The sequence below is a fragment of the Salvia splendens genome, chromosome 19 (assembly GCF_004379255.2).
Source record: "Salvia splendens isolate huo1 chromosome 19, SspV2, whole genome shotgun sequence".
NCBI lineage: Eukaryota > Viridiplantae > Streptophyta > Magnoliopsida > Lamiales > Lamiaceae > Salvia > Salvia splendens.
Window position 1 is genome coordinate 15,395,843 of NC_056050.1, and position 16,430 is coordinate 15,412,272.

The 16,430-nt window shown below is 43.2% G+C and overlaps 1 protein-coding gene across 1 annotated transcript; it reads left to right on the forward strand.

Moving 5' to 3' along the window:
• Nucleotides 1-12,405: 12,405 nt before the first annotated feature.
• LOC121778399 (pollen receptor-like kinase 1) lies at nt 12,406-15,605 on the forward strand. Its single transcript, XM_042175748.1, has 3 exons — nt 12,406-13,119; nt 13,897-14,511; nt 14,889-15,605. Exons 1-3 carry the CDS (start codon nt 12,477-12,479, stop codon nt 15,476-15,478), a joined length of 1,848 nt encoding a protein of 615 aa, XP_042031682.1. The 5' UTR covers nt 12,406-12,476; the 3' UTR covers nt 15,479-15,605.
• The last annotated feature ends 825 nt before the right edge of the window (nt 15,606-16,430 follow it).

The following is a 16,430-nucleotide window of genomic DNA, read 5'->3' on the forward strand; positions in this document are numbered from 1 at the left end:
CGGCGCAGGCAGAATTTCACTGGGCGGGGTTCCTACGCCCCCCATTTGGCCGAAACTGGTCAGCGCTGTCGTCTAGTCCCTTGTCGGGTCTTGTTGGCGAAGAAATGCCATCATGGCATCCATGGAAATCATGGGTGGCGGCTGAGCGGTCGGTGCCGGTGGTGGTGGATTTGGCTGTGGTTGTGCCTTCGGAGTTTCTTGGCGGCGAGGTTTGATTTTCTTGGCGAACGCTTTCTTCCCCATGATCGGAAATTTATGATATGGTGGTGCAAAGTAGGGTTTGAACTGGTGGAAATGGGAAAGAAACTTTTGGGAGAGAAAGTGTAAATGAGGGTTTGTGAGGGAAAAGGGTTGGGACGGTGAGTTTAATTTGGATGAGAGAGAGCAGTTGCAGGTGGTTGTAACCGGTTATCAGGGGTTGCCGGTCGCGACGCTTCAGATGGGAGGCGGTTGAGATTGCTGGCCTCTGATTGGTAAGTGTGTCCCTTCTCTCTGCTCACGCACCACTCCCAGCCGCTGCCACCCTGCAAAAGCTGCACCAACTTTAATTCAAATTTTCGTCCCCTCCATAATCCCCCCTATACTTACCTAATAAGGAAAATAAATCAAAAGGGCCCTTAAATAAAATCTGAAATAGCACCAGATAGGCAATTTTTTTCAATACATATTCCAAATTAAAATTAAGGCCCGAAAATTTTTTGGATTTTTTTTAGAAATTATCTTGCATGCAGAGATTAACTACGTATTTACAATATTTACATCTTCCTTAGGCAATTTGGAATTCTACTTGGCCACTATATGCAAACTATTTTCAGAAAAGAAACTAGCCACGTGGAACTCCAAATTTCTATCTTACTGATCAGTAGACAACCGTAGTAAGTGGTTGCAGTAGAATTTCATCCACTACACCCACCTCACTATTCTCCCTAAATATTTTTAGCCTATGTCCATTTACTATGAAAGGTTCAGAGTTAGGAAAACTCCCTGAAATTTCCACTGGTCCATTGGAACGGAGTGAGGTGATGACATAAGGCCCTGTCCATTTCGACTTGAGCTTCCCAGGCATGAGCTTCAGCCTCGACTGGAAGAGTAGTACTTTCTGCCCAATATGGAGATCCTTGGTCCTCAGATTCCGGTCGTGCCACAATTTGGTTCGCTCCTTGTACCACATAGCTGAATCAAACGACTCCAATCTAAGTTCCTCAAGCTCCTGCAGCTGCAGCTTCCTTTCTTCTCCACAGGCTGTAGCATCCATATTCACTTTCTGTACTGCTCAGTATGCCCTGTGTTCAATTCCAACTGGTAAAAGGCACATCTTCCCGAAAACGATCCGGTATGGGGACATTCCCATGGGGGTCTTGTAGGCTGTACGATATGCCCATAGAGCATCCTCTACCCTTGCACTCGAATCCTTCCTAGAAGGATTTACAGTCTTCTCCAAGATCTTCTTTATCTCGCGGTTAGAAATCTCCGTTTGACCGTTAGCTTGCGGATGGTAGGGGCTTGATAGTCTGTGGTGTACGCCGTATTTTTTCATTAATGCTTCAATTGTGCGATTATAGAAATGTGTACCTTGGTCCGATATGATCGCTCTTGGTACTCCGAACCGGCTGAAGATATGACTCTTTAGGAACTTGGCCACCTCCCTTGCTTCACACGTGCTTGTGGTCTTGGCCTCCACCCATTTGGAGACGTAATCCACTGCAACTAAAATGTACAAATTGCCATAGGACGAAGGAAACGGACCCATGAAATCCATTTCCCATATGTCGAACAACTCACAAACAATGACGGGTACCTGCGGCATTTCATCTCGGGCAGATATTCCTCTGGTCAGTTGACAGCACTCACAAGTTCTGCAGAACTCATACACATCCTTGTTGAACGTTGGCCAATAAAAGCCGCTGTCCAGAATCTTCCTTGCCGTCTTCTTAGGACTGAAGTGTCCTCCACATGCCAAAGAGTGGCAATGTGTCACAACGTCCCTTTGCTCCCAGTCAGGAACGCACCTCCTTATCACTTGATCGGATCCTACTCTCCACAGATAGGGGTCGTCCCAAAAGTAGTATTTTGCCTCACTCCTGATTTTCATTCTCTGGGCCTTGGTAATACTTGGCACCTCTGGAAGTTCTCCAGTCACTAGGTAGTTGGCCAGGTCTGCATACCACGGCTCTTGTCCTACCTTTTCTTTTCCTTTTTCAGTATTGTACTGGCCAGTAAGCTTCATCACTTCTTCCCAGTCAATCTTCCCGGCCTCAAAATTTACCTCACATAAATGCTCTTCTGGAAACTTGTCGTACACTTCTTCGCTGTTTCCCTCTTGCACTATTCTACTCAAATGGTCCGCCACCTTGTTCTCGACTCCCTTCTTATCTTCCACGTCCCAATCGAATTCTTGTAACAAAAGGACCCATCGGATCAAGCGGGGTTTGGATTCCTTCTTGGCAATCAGATACTTAATCGCTGCATGGTCAATATAAACGATGACCTTGGATCCCAACAAGTATGGCCGGAACTTCTCGAAAGAATACACCACTGCCAGCATCTCTTTCTCAGTGGTATCATAATTCCGCTGGGCTTGATTCAGAGTCTTAGATGCATAAAAAATTACGTACCTCTTTCCATCGATCTTCTGTCCCAATACGGCTCCCACTGCATAATCGCTGGCGTCGCACATCACTTCGAAAGGATACTCCTAGTCAGGAGCCCGTATGATAGGTGCGGATATCAGCTTTTCCTTGAGAAGGTTAAACGCAGCCTTGCATTGCTCATCAAAAACAAACTCTACTTCATGCTGAAGGAGTCGGGTAAGGGGTTGGGCAATCTTGGAGAAATCCTTGATAAATCTTCGATAAAATCCGGCGTGCCCCAGAAAACCCCTTATCCCCTTCTGATCAGTAGGGAACGGTAATTTGGATATAACATCCACCTTAGCTCGATCCACCTGGATTCCCCTCTCTGAAACCACGTGTCCCAGAACAACCCCTTCGGTGACCATAAAATGACACTTCTCAAAATTCAACACCAGACTTTTTGCTTGACACCTTTCTAGAACTATATCCAAATGATGAAGGCAAGAATCGAAAGAGTCTCCGTAGACCGTGAAGTCATCCATGAATATCTCTATGCAGTCTTCAATCAAATCGGAAAATATGCTCATCATACATCGTTGAAACGTACCTGGAGCGTTGCATAGACCGAAAGGCATGCGTCAGTATGCATAGGTTCTGAATGGGCAAGTGAAGCTGGTCTTATCCTGGTCTTCAGGATCCACGTAAATTTGGAAGTAACCGCTGTACCCATCCAGAAAACAGAAGTACTTCTTCCCAGCTAATCTCTCCAACATTTGGTCGATGAAAGGCAAGGGAAAATGGTCCTTCCTGGTCGCATTGTTCAGCTTACGGTAATCGATGCACATTTGCCAACTCGTGACTAGCCTCGTTGGTATTAGCTCATTCTTCTCATTCTTCACGACTTGGATCCCTGATTTCTTTGGAACCATGTGAATGGGGCTGACCCACTCGCTGTCCGGCACTGAATAGATAATCCCTAGCGACAATAACTTCAAGATTTCCTTCAATATCTCTTCTCGCATGTTAGGGTTTACCTTCCTTTGAGCATCTCGATGTGCCTTTGCTCCTTCCTCCAACTTAATGTGGTGCATGCAGACGTCGGGGCTAATTCCAACTAAATCTGTGAGACTCCATCCAATCGCCTTCTTGTTCTTGCTCAGCACGGTCAGTAGCCTAGCCTCTTGTTCCTTCGTAAGGCTGCTGCTGATGATCACTGGATGTGAGTTCTCATCTCCGAGGAAGGCATACTTCAAATTCGATGGCAGTTGCTTCAGCTCAACTTGGGGTGGAAGCGTGTCTTCGGGTAGAGGGTTTTTCTCAGCCTCTCCTCCTTTCTCTAATTCTCCCTCTGGAGATTCCTCTATACTGACTGGTAGCTGAGCCCCTGCGGCTCCAATGAACTCTGATTTCTGGCAGTCCTTAATTGCTCCTTCTATCTCTTCATCAGATCACACCATGCAGCGGCTTCTACGTCAGCTTGCTCATAGACATCTAGAGCTTGGAGCTTTTCCTGCAATAGTTCGGTCTCAAGAAAATCTTGGACTAAGGGGTCAATCACATCAACATGGAATAAATTTTCAGAATCGATAGGCTTTTTCATGGCATCATTAATATCAAAAGTAAACTTCTCCCCATGAAAATCAATGCAAATTGGTCCCTCAGCCATGTCTACTATCGTCTTGGCCGTTCTAAAAAATGGCCTACCTAACAATATTCCACTAGATTCCCTAGCCTCGGACTCACTCATTTTGATCACATAAAAGTCAGCAGGGTAGGTAAACTCATGCACTCTGACCAACACATTCTCTAAAACACCCTCAGGACTTACGCATGACCTATCAGCCAGTTGGATCAACACCCTAGTACTCGACAATCTAACCCCCTTCAATTGGTTATAGATCGACAAAGGCATGACATTAATAGAAGCGCCAAGATCACACATTGCATGCTCGACTTTCACATCTCCTATAGTTATAGGCAGGGTGAACATACCTGGATCGGCCCTCTTGGGCGGTAGCTTCTCTTGCACTATTGCTGACGCGATCCCTTCTACCATAATTTTTCCATCCTCCTGGGCTTTCTCGGCTATGAACTCCTTAATAAATTTCCCAAGTGGGGGTATCTTCACGGCTTGGAGGAATGGTATGGTAACATCCAGCTTCCAAAAAATTGACAAGTAATCCACTGGGTTTTCCTTCTTCCTCTTAGTTACGAAACGGTAAGGGAATGGTTTCTCCCCCTTTCTCTCCTCTACCGGTCCCTCAGCAACCTTCTTGGGACCTTCCTTGGGCAGATTCTGGGTCTGAGTTTCCTTCGTTCTGGATTCTACCTCTTGATGGGGTTCCTTCCTGACCAGTACGTTCTCGGGCTCGCCTTTTCCACATGGTGTTTCTCCCAAGAAAAATGGGTCCTGCATCTGGGGTAGAGGTCTGCGTAGCTCTTCTTCCGAGACAACGTCCCCCAATAATGTTGCTCCACTTGGTTCTCCACTAGACTTCTTTGGCTGGGGTCCTTCATAGGTAGTGCCGAATCGTAGTGTGACTTTGCTCACATTCGCATTTTCAGGCACATGGACTGTGGACGGGAGTTTCCCTGAGTTTCCTTTCATTTCACCCATCGAACTGGCCAGTTGGGCCAACTGCCTATTCATCATATCCATGTTCGCCTTATGCTCCTTCTGGGCACTCTGCATCCCGTGCACTACTTCATTATGGGATTGTAACTCACCCTTGATACCTTGCTGCGATGCGAGCAATTCTCCCATCATGTCCTCCATAGATCTCCTTGACCTGCTAGGATATTGGGATTGATTCGGCCCTTGGTGCTGGTTATACTGGGAATTTTGGAAATTTTGCTGGTTTGGGTTAGGAGGGTATTGGTTATACTGGCCAGGAGGGTTGTACTGGTCAGTATGATATTGGTTCTGGTTCTGGTTTTGGAACTTGGTTGGATTTTGCTGAGGTGGTGGTCCTTGGTTAGGTTGACTCTGATAATTTTGAAAGTTCCTCTGGTGGGGTGGTACATAAACAGGGTTTGGGTTTTGTGGGTGTTGGTTTTGAGGTTGTTGACTGTGGGGTTGTTGGTTCCTTCCTGACCAGTTGAACTGGTTGTTTGGATTTTCCGGGCCACGGTTGAAATTCTAGTTCGGGTGGGGGTTGTATTGGTTCTGACCTTGACCTTGGTTTTGATTTTGACTCCCATCTCCCCATCGAAAATTCGGATGATCCCTCCATGGTGCATCCCGTTGTCTCCCTTGGATCCAATGCCCACTAGAATTGTAATACCCAGCAGCGTTGACTTGCTCCATATTCACGAAGTCATTGGGCTGATCATAGCTCGGCCCTTGGTTCCCTTGTTCTACACCCTTGTAGTTTCCAGCTGGAGAAGTTGGTGGCGTATTTTTCTCGATTGCGCTCAAGAGCGTCTTCTTCAATTCGTCCATCTTCAAATCCATCTTCTGTTCTATCTTCTGCTTCTGGTCAGTAGACAAGGCGCTGGCAATTCTTTCTCTGCTGTAACCATCTCTGGAATTGTCATACTCCTTTTTTGCGCTCAACAGTTTCCCTAGGACCCTTTTGGCTTCGCTGACCCTTAGCTGCGTGAAGCTTCCTCCTGACGAGGAATTCGCTAGATCCTTTGTTGCTTTGTTCATCCCTTCATAAAAGTCATGGTGTACTTCAATATTTCGCCCAGTAATCACTCAAAGGCTCATCATACCCTTGCTTCACATTAGTTATCTCTCTCTTCAGCGCACTTGTCTTCGACGATGGGAAAAACTCGCCTAAGAATGCTGACTTGAAATCGGCCCAACTCTCAATAGAGTTGGGTGGCAGACGCATGAACCAAGTGTTGGCTTCCCCTTTTAGAACAAACGGCAAAGCCTTCAATCTATAGTCATCCTCGGTCGCCCCTGCTGGCCTCCTTTGCGCCCTACAAATCTTACAAAACTCATGCAGGAACTCGTAAGGTCCTTCATAGCTCTTTCCGCAGTATGTAGGCAGAATTGCGATAACATGGGGCTTCACATCACAGGCAGTCTGCCCCGGGGTGACTACAATGGCTTGCGTTGGTTCTCCCTCGGTATGCGCGTTCAGGGTACCGATCTCTGGATCATCATCTCCGTTGGCAGCCATCTCCCCTGGGTTGCCTTCCAACAGTGGTATCTCTTCTGGTATTGGTCCTTCTATGGTGTATTGCTCTTCGTCGCTACTCGAACCTAAGTCAGACAGAGCCGTCGACAAACCGGATCGAGTGGTTACGAATATAGATCCTCGCTGAAGTATCTTCGGCCTCCACTGGTCAGGAGCTGAGCTGCTTCTCATATACTGAAATAAAAAGAAAAGGAAAACGTTATGCACAATATATACGCCAAAGTATCACACACAATAGCTTCAAATAACGACATCCATCCCCGGCAACGGCGCCATTTGAAAGAGCATGATTTGCGTAGGTGTCGCTCAAGCAAGGATCTATCCTACTGATCAGTATAAGAATCCCCGCAAGCCTAGAACCTTCTTTCAAAGAATCCTCAACCCTCTTCTACTGGGTAGTATAGTGAAGGTAGGGGTCGAATCCCATAGAGATGGTGACGGTTGGACAGATTGCGGTGATATTTTGGATGGTTTGGTTAGCTACCACGCTTGGGTTGAGTCTCTACCTAGACGGGAAATTAAGATGGTGTCCTACTGACTAGGAAGGGTGAATGGTGGTCGACATGTAGTGGTGTACGTGGAATTATGGTGGATGCGGTGTAACAAAAAATATGCGGAAAGTACTAGGTTTCTATAAAAGGCTAAACAGAAAGCAGAGAATAAGTGGTAGTTGTTGTGACTAGGCTGACAGATTTGCAGGGAGTACTAAAGGTGAAGGACAAAAAGCAAAGAGCGTCTAAAAAGTAAAGTGGTCCCAAACTTGGATATGGACATCATCTTCTTCAACAAACACAAACTAAAATCAGAAAAACAAACCAGATTCAGCACCACAAAAACACAGATTAATAACTCACGAACACAGATCTACAATAAAAAAAATCCAAATCGAAAATCAAACATCGAAACTGAAATCCCGCCTACTGATCAGCATGGAAGAAAACAAGAAACACATAACTGCACCTTGCATGAAACAACCTCTATGAAATGAAAGTAAGCAGATTATTCTAACTCGAAGAAATAAACTACTAACTGGAAACACACGATTCGATACTCAAAACGACCAGAAACTCTAGATCTAAGCTAACTAGGCAGAAGGAAAAGAGATCGGCGAAGTAAACTGAACAGAAAACAACTTCATAGCATAAAACATGTTTGGATCTTCAAACAAAGTACTTCTAGGCAGTGAAATTCAAAACTAAACAAAGATCCAGCGTAAGGAAAAACAAGCAATTTAACTACGAAAGCGAAATAAAAGTATTTTGCCACGCCGGGCGATGAAACTTCTAACTACGATCTTGCTGACTGGATGAGAACGTCTGGAACTCTGGGAACTTCTTGATCTTGAAGTGACCATGGCAGTGGCGAGGAACGAGACTCTGGACTGGGCTGAAGGACTGAACTACCGAGAGAATTCTACCTAAGAGTGATGATGATGAAAAAAATAGATGTCTCCTTTCTCTCTTCAAGTGGCTTCCTTTTATAGGGAGGCTTACCCTTGATTTTAGGGTAAAACCTTGTGGTGAGATGACTTCTTTGCCCTTAATCTTGAGCCATTTTTGCATGTATACTGGTCAGTACATAATCGTCCTGACGCCCTTTCCACCTGAAGTATTTGAAGCTTTGCCTATTGGCTAGAACACTCAACCTGCACGCTTAAGCAACTTGTTTTGCAGATAAAGTTCAAATATGCACATCATACTGACCAGTAACCAAGACCTAGAATACGACTTATCACTCACATAAAGACCAAAAACAAGGAAAACACACAAAAGGCTAAAACAAGAAAAAAAATTCAAAGGCACAAAAGATCTAACACCTAGTTGGTACTAGGCTCTAGATACCAAATGATAAGGATCCATATTTATTGTGATCCATTATCTCAAGCTATATCCTTTGATGATGTTTGATCTTCAATTGCAACATAAAAACACAAAAACAATAAAGGATAGAGTAGATATAACCTTCAAAAACTAGGCCCAAAAGGAATTGATGGAAGACAAGAGATGAAGAAAAGTGAATTTGATATTAGCTAAATCCATTGATATAGAAAACACTCTAAGCAATCTTCAACATGCTAGATTCAACTAATGGCTCCACTACTCAAAGGAATTCACAAAACCTTTAATGCTTACCTTTACTTGATTATACTTGATTGGATCAATTGATTATCAAGCAACCTAAACTTAGGAATTGGAAAAAACACTACTCAAGAGGAAACAAATCTCTCAAGCACTTAATTACAGCAAAATCTAAGGAATAAAAAGATAAAGTTTGCTATTTATAGTCTAGGCTCAAAAACCAAGGAAAATGTCCCACAAAATCTAAGTTCGGGAGAAAAGCCCGATCGGGCATTCTGAGAGGCGCGAAATGCCCGGCTGGGCGAACTTTCTGGAATGCAGCACCGTTTCGCCCGGTCGGGAGTTTTTTAGAGTGAGAAACGCCTAGCCGGGCGTTCCTTCTGGAGCACTCCGCCAGTTTGCCCGATCGGGCAATTTTCAAGGACAAAACGCCCGATCGGGCGTTCCTTCTGCCTCGCTGTTCTATGCGCCCTCGGGTCAGCCTTCATTCTCCAACACGATCCTCAGCCTTGGCCCCTCCGTCTTCAAAGACTCCTCCCTCATGGCCTTTTGAATGAGCATGGAAAGCCCCTCTCGTAGCCGCCTCATCATGAACCTTGTCATGGGCCCGTCACGTGGGGTCGTATTAACTAAGATACTCCCTTCGTTCTACAAGAATATGTACTTTTTAATTTTGGAAACTCTTTTATCTTTAATGAGGTGAGACCTTGAATAAGTTTGAAGAGAACCTCACATAGTAGGACCGATAGAAGGCATGCTCCTCTGCCCATCTAGCATGGCCCTGAGTTTGCAGCCGTTGTATCTTGGTCCCATAATAGTCTAATCCAGACTCCTGCTGAGTCCTGTTTTGGAATTTTTCTTCTTCTAGTTGAGTACGCGACCGGGTGGAATTGTTCATTAGAAAATTCACCCGACCAGGTCTTTTGGCGATTTCTGCTAAATTTGTCTTTTTGTTGCCCCAGCCATGCAATTTCAAATCCCTGCACCAAAATCAAGGTTTACTTCTATTAAAAGCTAGAAAATAACATACGAACTAGAGAGAAAACACACTCAAACCTAACAAGGATATAACTCAACACATGCACATATGCAAAAGGAAAAAGGGAAACATGCCAATAACAATAAAACACATCCACACACAAAACCAATAAAATTACCTACTAGGGGTTGCCTCCCCCATAGCGCAACTTTTTACAGTCGTATGCTCGACGTCTTCCAAGATTTATATCAATGGTCCAACCTTATTTGGATAATGTCATCGGGGCCTGTCTTAGCTCGTGTGCCCAAATAAAGCTTGTTCATGCGTTTCTTCCACCAAATAGGCGATACATTTTTTTTCAACCACAATCTCCTTGGATGCACCACATGCCAAGGTGGCAACCTCCTTCTTTTGCTTTTCCACACTGGGTCTATCCTCAAGCTCCAACAACCGTTTGGGGTTAGATACCTCCTCCAAAGGTTTCTCAACTTTCTCATCCTTAGCTTTCACATAAGGTACATGTATCACCTTGCATTCTTCAACTTCAAAAGACTTAACTTCCACCCACTTGGATTCTTCAATCTATTGGCTTTTCATCTTGTCCAACTAGAGAGGATGGTTGTGTTATTTCCATGTCGAAGGGTAAGTTCTCCCGTAGTAGCATCAATTAGAGCCTTCCCCGTAGCAAGAAATCACCTTTCAAGGATGAGAGGGACATTTGGATCCTCATTCATACCCAAAACTACAAAATCCACGAGGAAGATAAAATCATTCACCCTCACCAATACATTCTCGAGGATTCAATTAGGGAACTTGACTGTTTTATTCGCCATTTGAAGAATGATAGTGGCCGGCTTCAAAACACTGAACTTCAACTTCCGGAAGAAGCTTAGGTGCATGAGATTAATGCTTGCCCCCAAGTCACACAAGGCTTTAGTCTGCCTATCGTTCCCAATCACACAAGAAATATTGAAGTTCCCAAGATCTTTCATTTTTGCCGGCATCTTTTGTTGGATGATTGCACTACAATTCTCAGTCAAGCTTACGGTTTCATAATCCACAAGTAATACCCGCAAGTGTATAAGGCTAGTGTAGCAACTAGCAAGCAAGAGTATCGTATTATATAAGAAGTAAAAGGAATCAAAAGTAACAAAAAAGAAGTAAGGTAGTGTTTTGGATCCAACTACAACGGAAATGTCATGCAATTAGTTCAACAACTTCGATTACCCATTTTTTGTCTCTAGGATTACTAGGAAAGTCGCTAGTCTAGGTTGAGCCCGCTCTCAAGTGCACTCACCCTGTTGATTAACCCTTGATATTGAAGTCTCCTTCTAATACGTTTAAATTAACTCCACGGAACAAAAGACCCAAGCCCTCACAAAGGATCCTCTCTCTCGAGTGTAGATTATCTAAGTGAGGTTCACTCTTTTATCACCCCTAGTTAGGTATCTCTCGATTACCACTATCTAGATAAACAAACCCAATTGGTATCTAAGCAATTGAATTAATGAAGCACAAGAAAGAACAAAGAAACCACAAGAGCTAAGCAATCTAAAAAAATTATTGAATTAATCAAAACATCCATTGTAGTCTTCACCAAAAGTCCACAATAAGTTTAACCACTCATGTTCTTCATGAAAACCAAACAAAGGATTCAATCAAATACATAATAAAAGCAAACTAGATACTCCTATGGAATGGAAACTTCAATCTTCCGATTTGTAGTCTTCAATCTTCAAATCTATCTTCCAAAGTGTTCTTGGGAGTGTGTGTGAGTGTGGTAGGTGGTAGGTTGTAGAATGATCAAACCTAGATCTCATTTTCTCTTCTTATTCTTCAAAATCGTGTTTCAGCAAAATAAATTCGCCAAAACACCGTACCCAGCCGGGTGAAGCTTTTCAACCCCATTCTGGACTTCCAACGCTGCAACCACTCTACCTGGCTTGGAGAAATTAATAAGGTGAAATTCACCCGGCCAGGTGAAGCTTTTTAAGGGCTTGCTACCCCTTTTGCACTCGCAGTCGTATTTTGTCTCTTTTTTCATCTGTTTTTCCTAACACTCAACAAACACATAAAGCTCTAAAAGATAGAATAATTGGCTGGGCATAGACAATTTCGAGTGACAAACTCGACATTTAGCCCTCGACACACCAATTACACCGGTTAAAACATGAATTTGTCGGACCTATTCTCCACTAATAATACTTTAAAATATTTTTTCTCTCTACCTTTCTCTATTGTTACTAAGACACGACGATTCTTATATTGTGATTTTTTATTTATGATTCTAAACTGAAGTTTATTGACAGAAGAAAAAACAAATTTCGAAGATTTTAATGCAAAATGCATAATAAATTAAAAGTGACGTTGTGTGGACTTTAATTTGAAGAAAATCGAGTAAACAATCTGGATATAAATCATTCATTCCAACCAATCTTAAACCCTAATCTAAACAAAAGTAAAGGCAAAACGCAAATATCTCATGCAAAAACTATGCAATGAGATAATGGACATTACATTACACACTATTCTTGGTAACCTCTCTCCCATCCACAAATTTTAACCACCATATTTCCCAAATTTCATTACAATTTCCTCATTCTTTTTGCCCTCAAAGAGGACATTCTGAGTTTTAGGCGTCCCACTCACAAGGGCGCGCACTCATGAGAAGTGCGCGCCGCCACCACAACTCTTGATGGTTCAGCGCGACGTCCTTTTGCAGGCCACCCCGATTCTCCTCTTCCTCCTCCTTTTCGCCACCTCACACGGTGAATTAGATAGCAATGTCCTCCTCAAGTTTAAAGCCTCCCTTGAAAACACGGCCGCCTTGGCCAATTGGACCGTCTCCAAACCCCCATGCAACGGTTGGAAAGGCGTCTTGTGCGACCGGGGCCACGTGTGGGGCTTGCAGCTCGAGAATATGGGCTTGCATGGCGTGATCGATGTTGAAACCCTAGCCAAATTGCCCAATTTGAGAAGTGTGAGCTTCAAGAACAATGATTTCAAGGGCTCCTTGCCCAACCTCACGCTCCATGGCGCGCTAAAGACCGTATTTTTGTCCAACAACAAGTTTTCTGGCGAGATCCCGGACAATGCCTTCTATGGAATGCGGTCATTGAAGAAGCTTCACTTGGCTAACAACAAGTTCTCCGGCCATATACCAGCTACATTGGCAACGGTGCCTAGGTTGGTAGAATTGGCGCTCGAAGACAATGAGTTTGAAGGAGAAATACCCAATTTCCAGCAGCAAGGATTGATAAAATTCAATGTATCAAATAACAGATTGGCTGGCCAAATCCCTCAAGTCCTCAGCCGTCTACATGCTTCCTCGTTTTCTGGTAAAATTTTCTTCCTTCTGTTTTCATTTTCCTTTACCTTTAGAAATAAGAGCAAAGATATCAAAATATGAATTTTGGTAGTATAAATATAGCACATATATAGCTACAAAGATTTTTTTTAAAAACGAAGCAATTTTAGGGATAAAAGTATTGGTTTGTTCTAAATTCATGAATCATGACTACATACTACAAAGCAAAATATGGCAAGCAATTTATAACTAAAAAGCTTGTGCTTGTGAATTGTTGGGTTCAAACCATCCAAAAAATTAGAAAATGTGCTAGCAAGCAGCTAATACTCTATTAGTATTTGGCCATTTGGGAAATGTCCCAAGAACAAAACTCAAATTTCATATTACTATTATGTAATTTGGGAATGCATTGTTGAACCTTGCAACGATAAGAGTATAAAATTTGTAAGCATATCTATTTTTAGCTTTAGAATAGTAATTTTATAAATTACTCCCTCCGTTTACGATTAAGCGTCTTCAAGGTTTTTTTTATCTGTCCATAATGAAATGTCATTTAATTTTTACTACTTTTGGTAATGAACTCTACATTTGACTATATATCCCACTCACATTTTATTATAAAACTAATGGAGTATAAAATAGTAAGACCACGCTCTGCTAATTTTTTCTATCTACTTTCCATTATATTTCTTGAAACCCAAGTCTGAGTCAACTTATGATACTTAATCGTTTGACAGGGGGAGTTAGTTCATTCACTCCTTTTAACGATAATAGAATGAAATAATAACGTTATATTTGTGGCAATCAGGAAACAAAGAGCTGTGTGGAGCGCCGCTTGAATCATGCTCCGCAAACAACGACGAGAGCTTCCAGCACCTGTTCCCGGAGACGACAATTGGTGTCGTCGCCGGGGCAGCCCTCGTATCCCTTTTAGAAGTTTGCATCTTCCTTATGTGTCGCAAGAAACAGCAAGGAGGCATCCCAGAGTTAAACCAAATGGAAAGAGGCAGCCCGGAGTTAAACCGAATGGAAAGGGGCAGCCCGGAGTTAAACCAAATGGTAAGAAGCACTGGAAGTGCATCGCCCGAAGGCGGGAAGCCAAGCGTGAGGCTGCTGACTTTCCTGAAAGAAGAGACGGAGAGGTTCGACATGCAGGAGCTGCTGAAGTCGTCGGCCGAGATTCTAAGCAGCAGCGTGTTCGGATCGACATACAAGGCGGGTCTCAAGGGGAAGAAGATGACTGTCAAGAGATTCAAGCACATGAACCAACTAAGCAAGGAAGATTTCAACGAGCACATGAGGAGGCTCGGCCGTATCAACCATCGCAATGTGCACCCTATTCTCGCCTTCTACTACAAGAAGGAGGAGAAGCTCTTCGTAGCCGACTTTGTCCACAACGGCAATATCGCCACTCCAAGACACGGTATGTTTGTATATCTAAGAATACTGAGTTTTAATGCGAAATTGGTAAGGTATGATAGATAAAGAGAAAAGTAATTGAACTAGTGTTAGTAGGTGGTGGACCCACCTTATTAATAGTTTAATATGTGGTGAAAATTTTGTGGAATAGATTGAAATAATAAAAGAAAACTACTCTCTTGTCTCACTCTAAGTGGATCATTTTCTTTTGGGCACGAGATTTTATACAGTTATGTTTTGTGAGTTGAAAGAAGAGAGAATAAAGTAGTGATGATATTTCCATTTAAGGAAATGTGTCATTAGAATGACATATCCAAAAAAAGGAAAGCGTGTCACCTATAATCGACGACCAACCCTAATTCGGTAAATTTTTATGATCAGGAAATCAATCACTAGAGTGGAGGACGCGGCTGAAAATCGTGAAAGGGGTGGCGAAAGGGCTTCTCTACCTGCACAATGAGCTACCCAGCCTCACTCCAGCACACGGCCACCTCAAGGCGTCCAACGTGCTCCTCGACGCTGACTTCAACCCCCTCCTCACCGACTACGGCTTAATCCCCATACTCAAGAAAGACCATGCAAAACACCACATGATCGCTTACAAGTCGCCTGAGTACAAGGAAACTGCCAAACTCACCAAGAAAACCGACGTCTGGTGCTTCGGACATTTGATACTCGAAATCCTCACCGGGAGATCCTCCGTCATAGACCAACAGCCTGATGTCGACGTCGCCACCTGGCTGAAAACCTCCGGCACTAGCGCGTCGGTGTTTGATCAGGAGATGGCTGTGATGGGTGACATGATGAAGCTATTGAAAATAGGGTTGAGCTGCTGCCAGGCCAACCTCGAGAGGCGGCCAGAGATTAAAGAGGTGGTTGAGATGGTGGAGGAGATCAAAGACAAGGAATTCAATGATGATTTCGTATCATCATATGCCAGCGAAAGTGACATGCGATCATCAAGAGGATAATCTCAGGATTCCAAATCCATCAATTTATATATCACAAAATTTACTTACGTTGATAGATATTCTCATTTGCTCTTGTAATATTTATCTGTGCTTAAATTTTGATCTAGTGATTGATTTGTATTCTTAACTGGGAAAATCTATTTGGAAATGGTGCTACTAGTGTGCATTAACTATTACGTACTCCCCATGTCCGTGATTACGCGTCCCGGTTAAGTTCCACATGAGTTTTAAGAAATATAAAGGAAAGAAGGTGGAAAAGATACGGGAATGTGAGTTTCATTTTATATACTACTGGAAGGGGATGAGAGCGAGGGCGGATTTAGGATTGGATCAAGCTATATGGAAGATAACTGAACCGGATGGATCAGTTAGTAAATGTCATTGCCAATTGATCAAGTCGTTCACGCTCTCGCTAGCCAACCAATGTAATTTATATAACTCCCAATTTTGCACTACTTTAACAGTAAAGCGGCAAGTTCGGGGTGGATCACACAGAGAAGCGGGTGTATCGAGTGTGTGCGTAGTGAATAGGGTTCGGCTGCTGCCATGCTTTAATTTTGGGAGTTTTAACTACTGAGTTTACAATAGGCAAAAAGTAAACTATCTACTGGATCAAGTCACTGATTACTACTGGATCAAGTAATGACAGGCTGAAAATAAAAACTCAACTAACTAAGCAAGCTATGGAAAACATAAAGCATCTTGGCACTTAACACGATTGAATACTTGCTCAAAGAGTAAAAAGCTAAACTGAACTTGAAAACAGTAAACGCGAGAACAAAATATAAAACAACTCGATTTTATACTAAGAACTCAGAACAGTACAACGAACATGCGAATTAAACTAAGCTAACACTTGGGAGAATACGAAAGCAAGTAAAACCCAGAGGTCATCGGCGGGAAACTTGAGATTACGCCGACAGATATCGAGAATTTTGTAGCGCTTCCTTCG

Excerpts from the sequence above, each read along its gene's own strand:
- LOC121778399 (XM_042175748.1), top strand. The coding sequence starts at position 12,477 with ATGGTTCAGCGCGACGTCCTTTTGCAGGCCACCCCGATTCTCCTCTTC. Across the intron at positions 13,120-13,896 it reads ACATGCTTCCTCGTTTTCTG|GAAACAAAGAGCTGTGTGGA; the intron begins GTAAAATTTTCT and ends TGTGGCAATCAG. Across the intron at positions 14,512-14,888 it reads TATCGCCACTCCAAGACACG|GAAATCAATCACTAGAGTGG; the intron begins GTATGTTTGTAT and ends TTTTATGATCAG.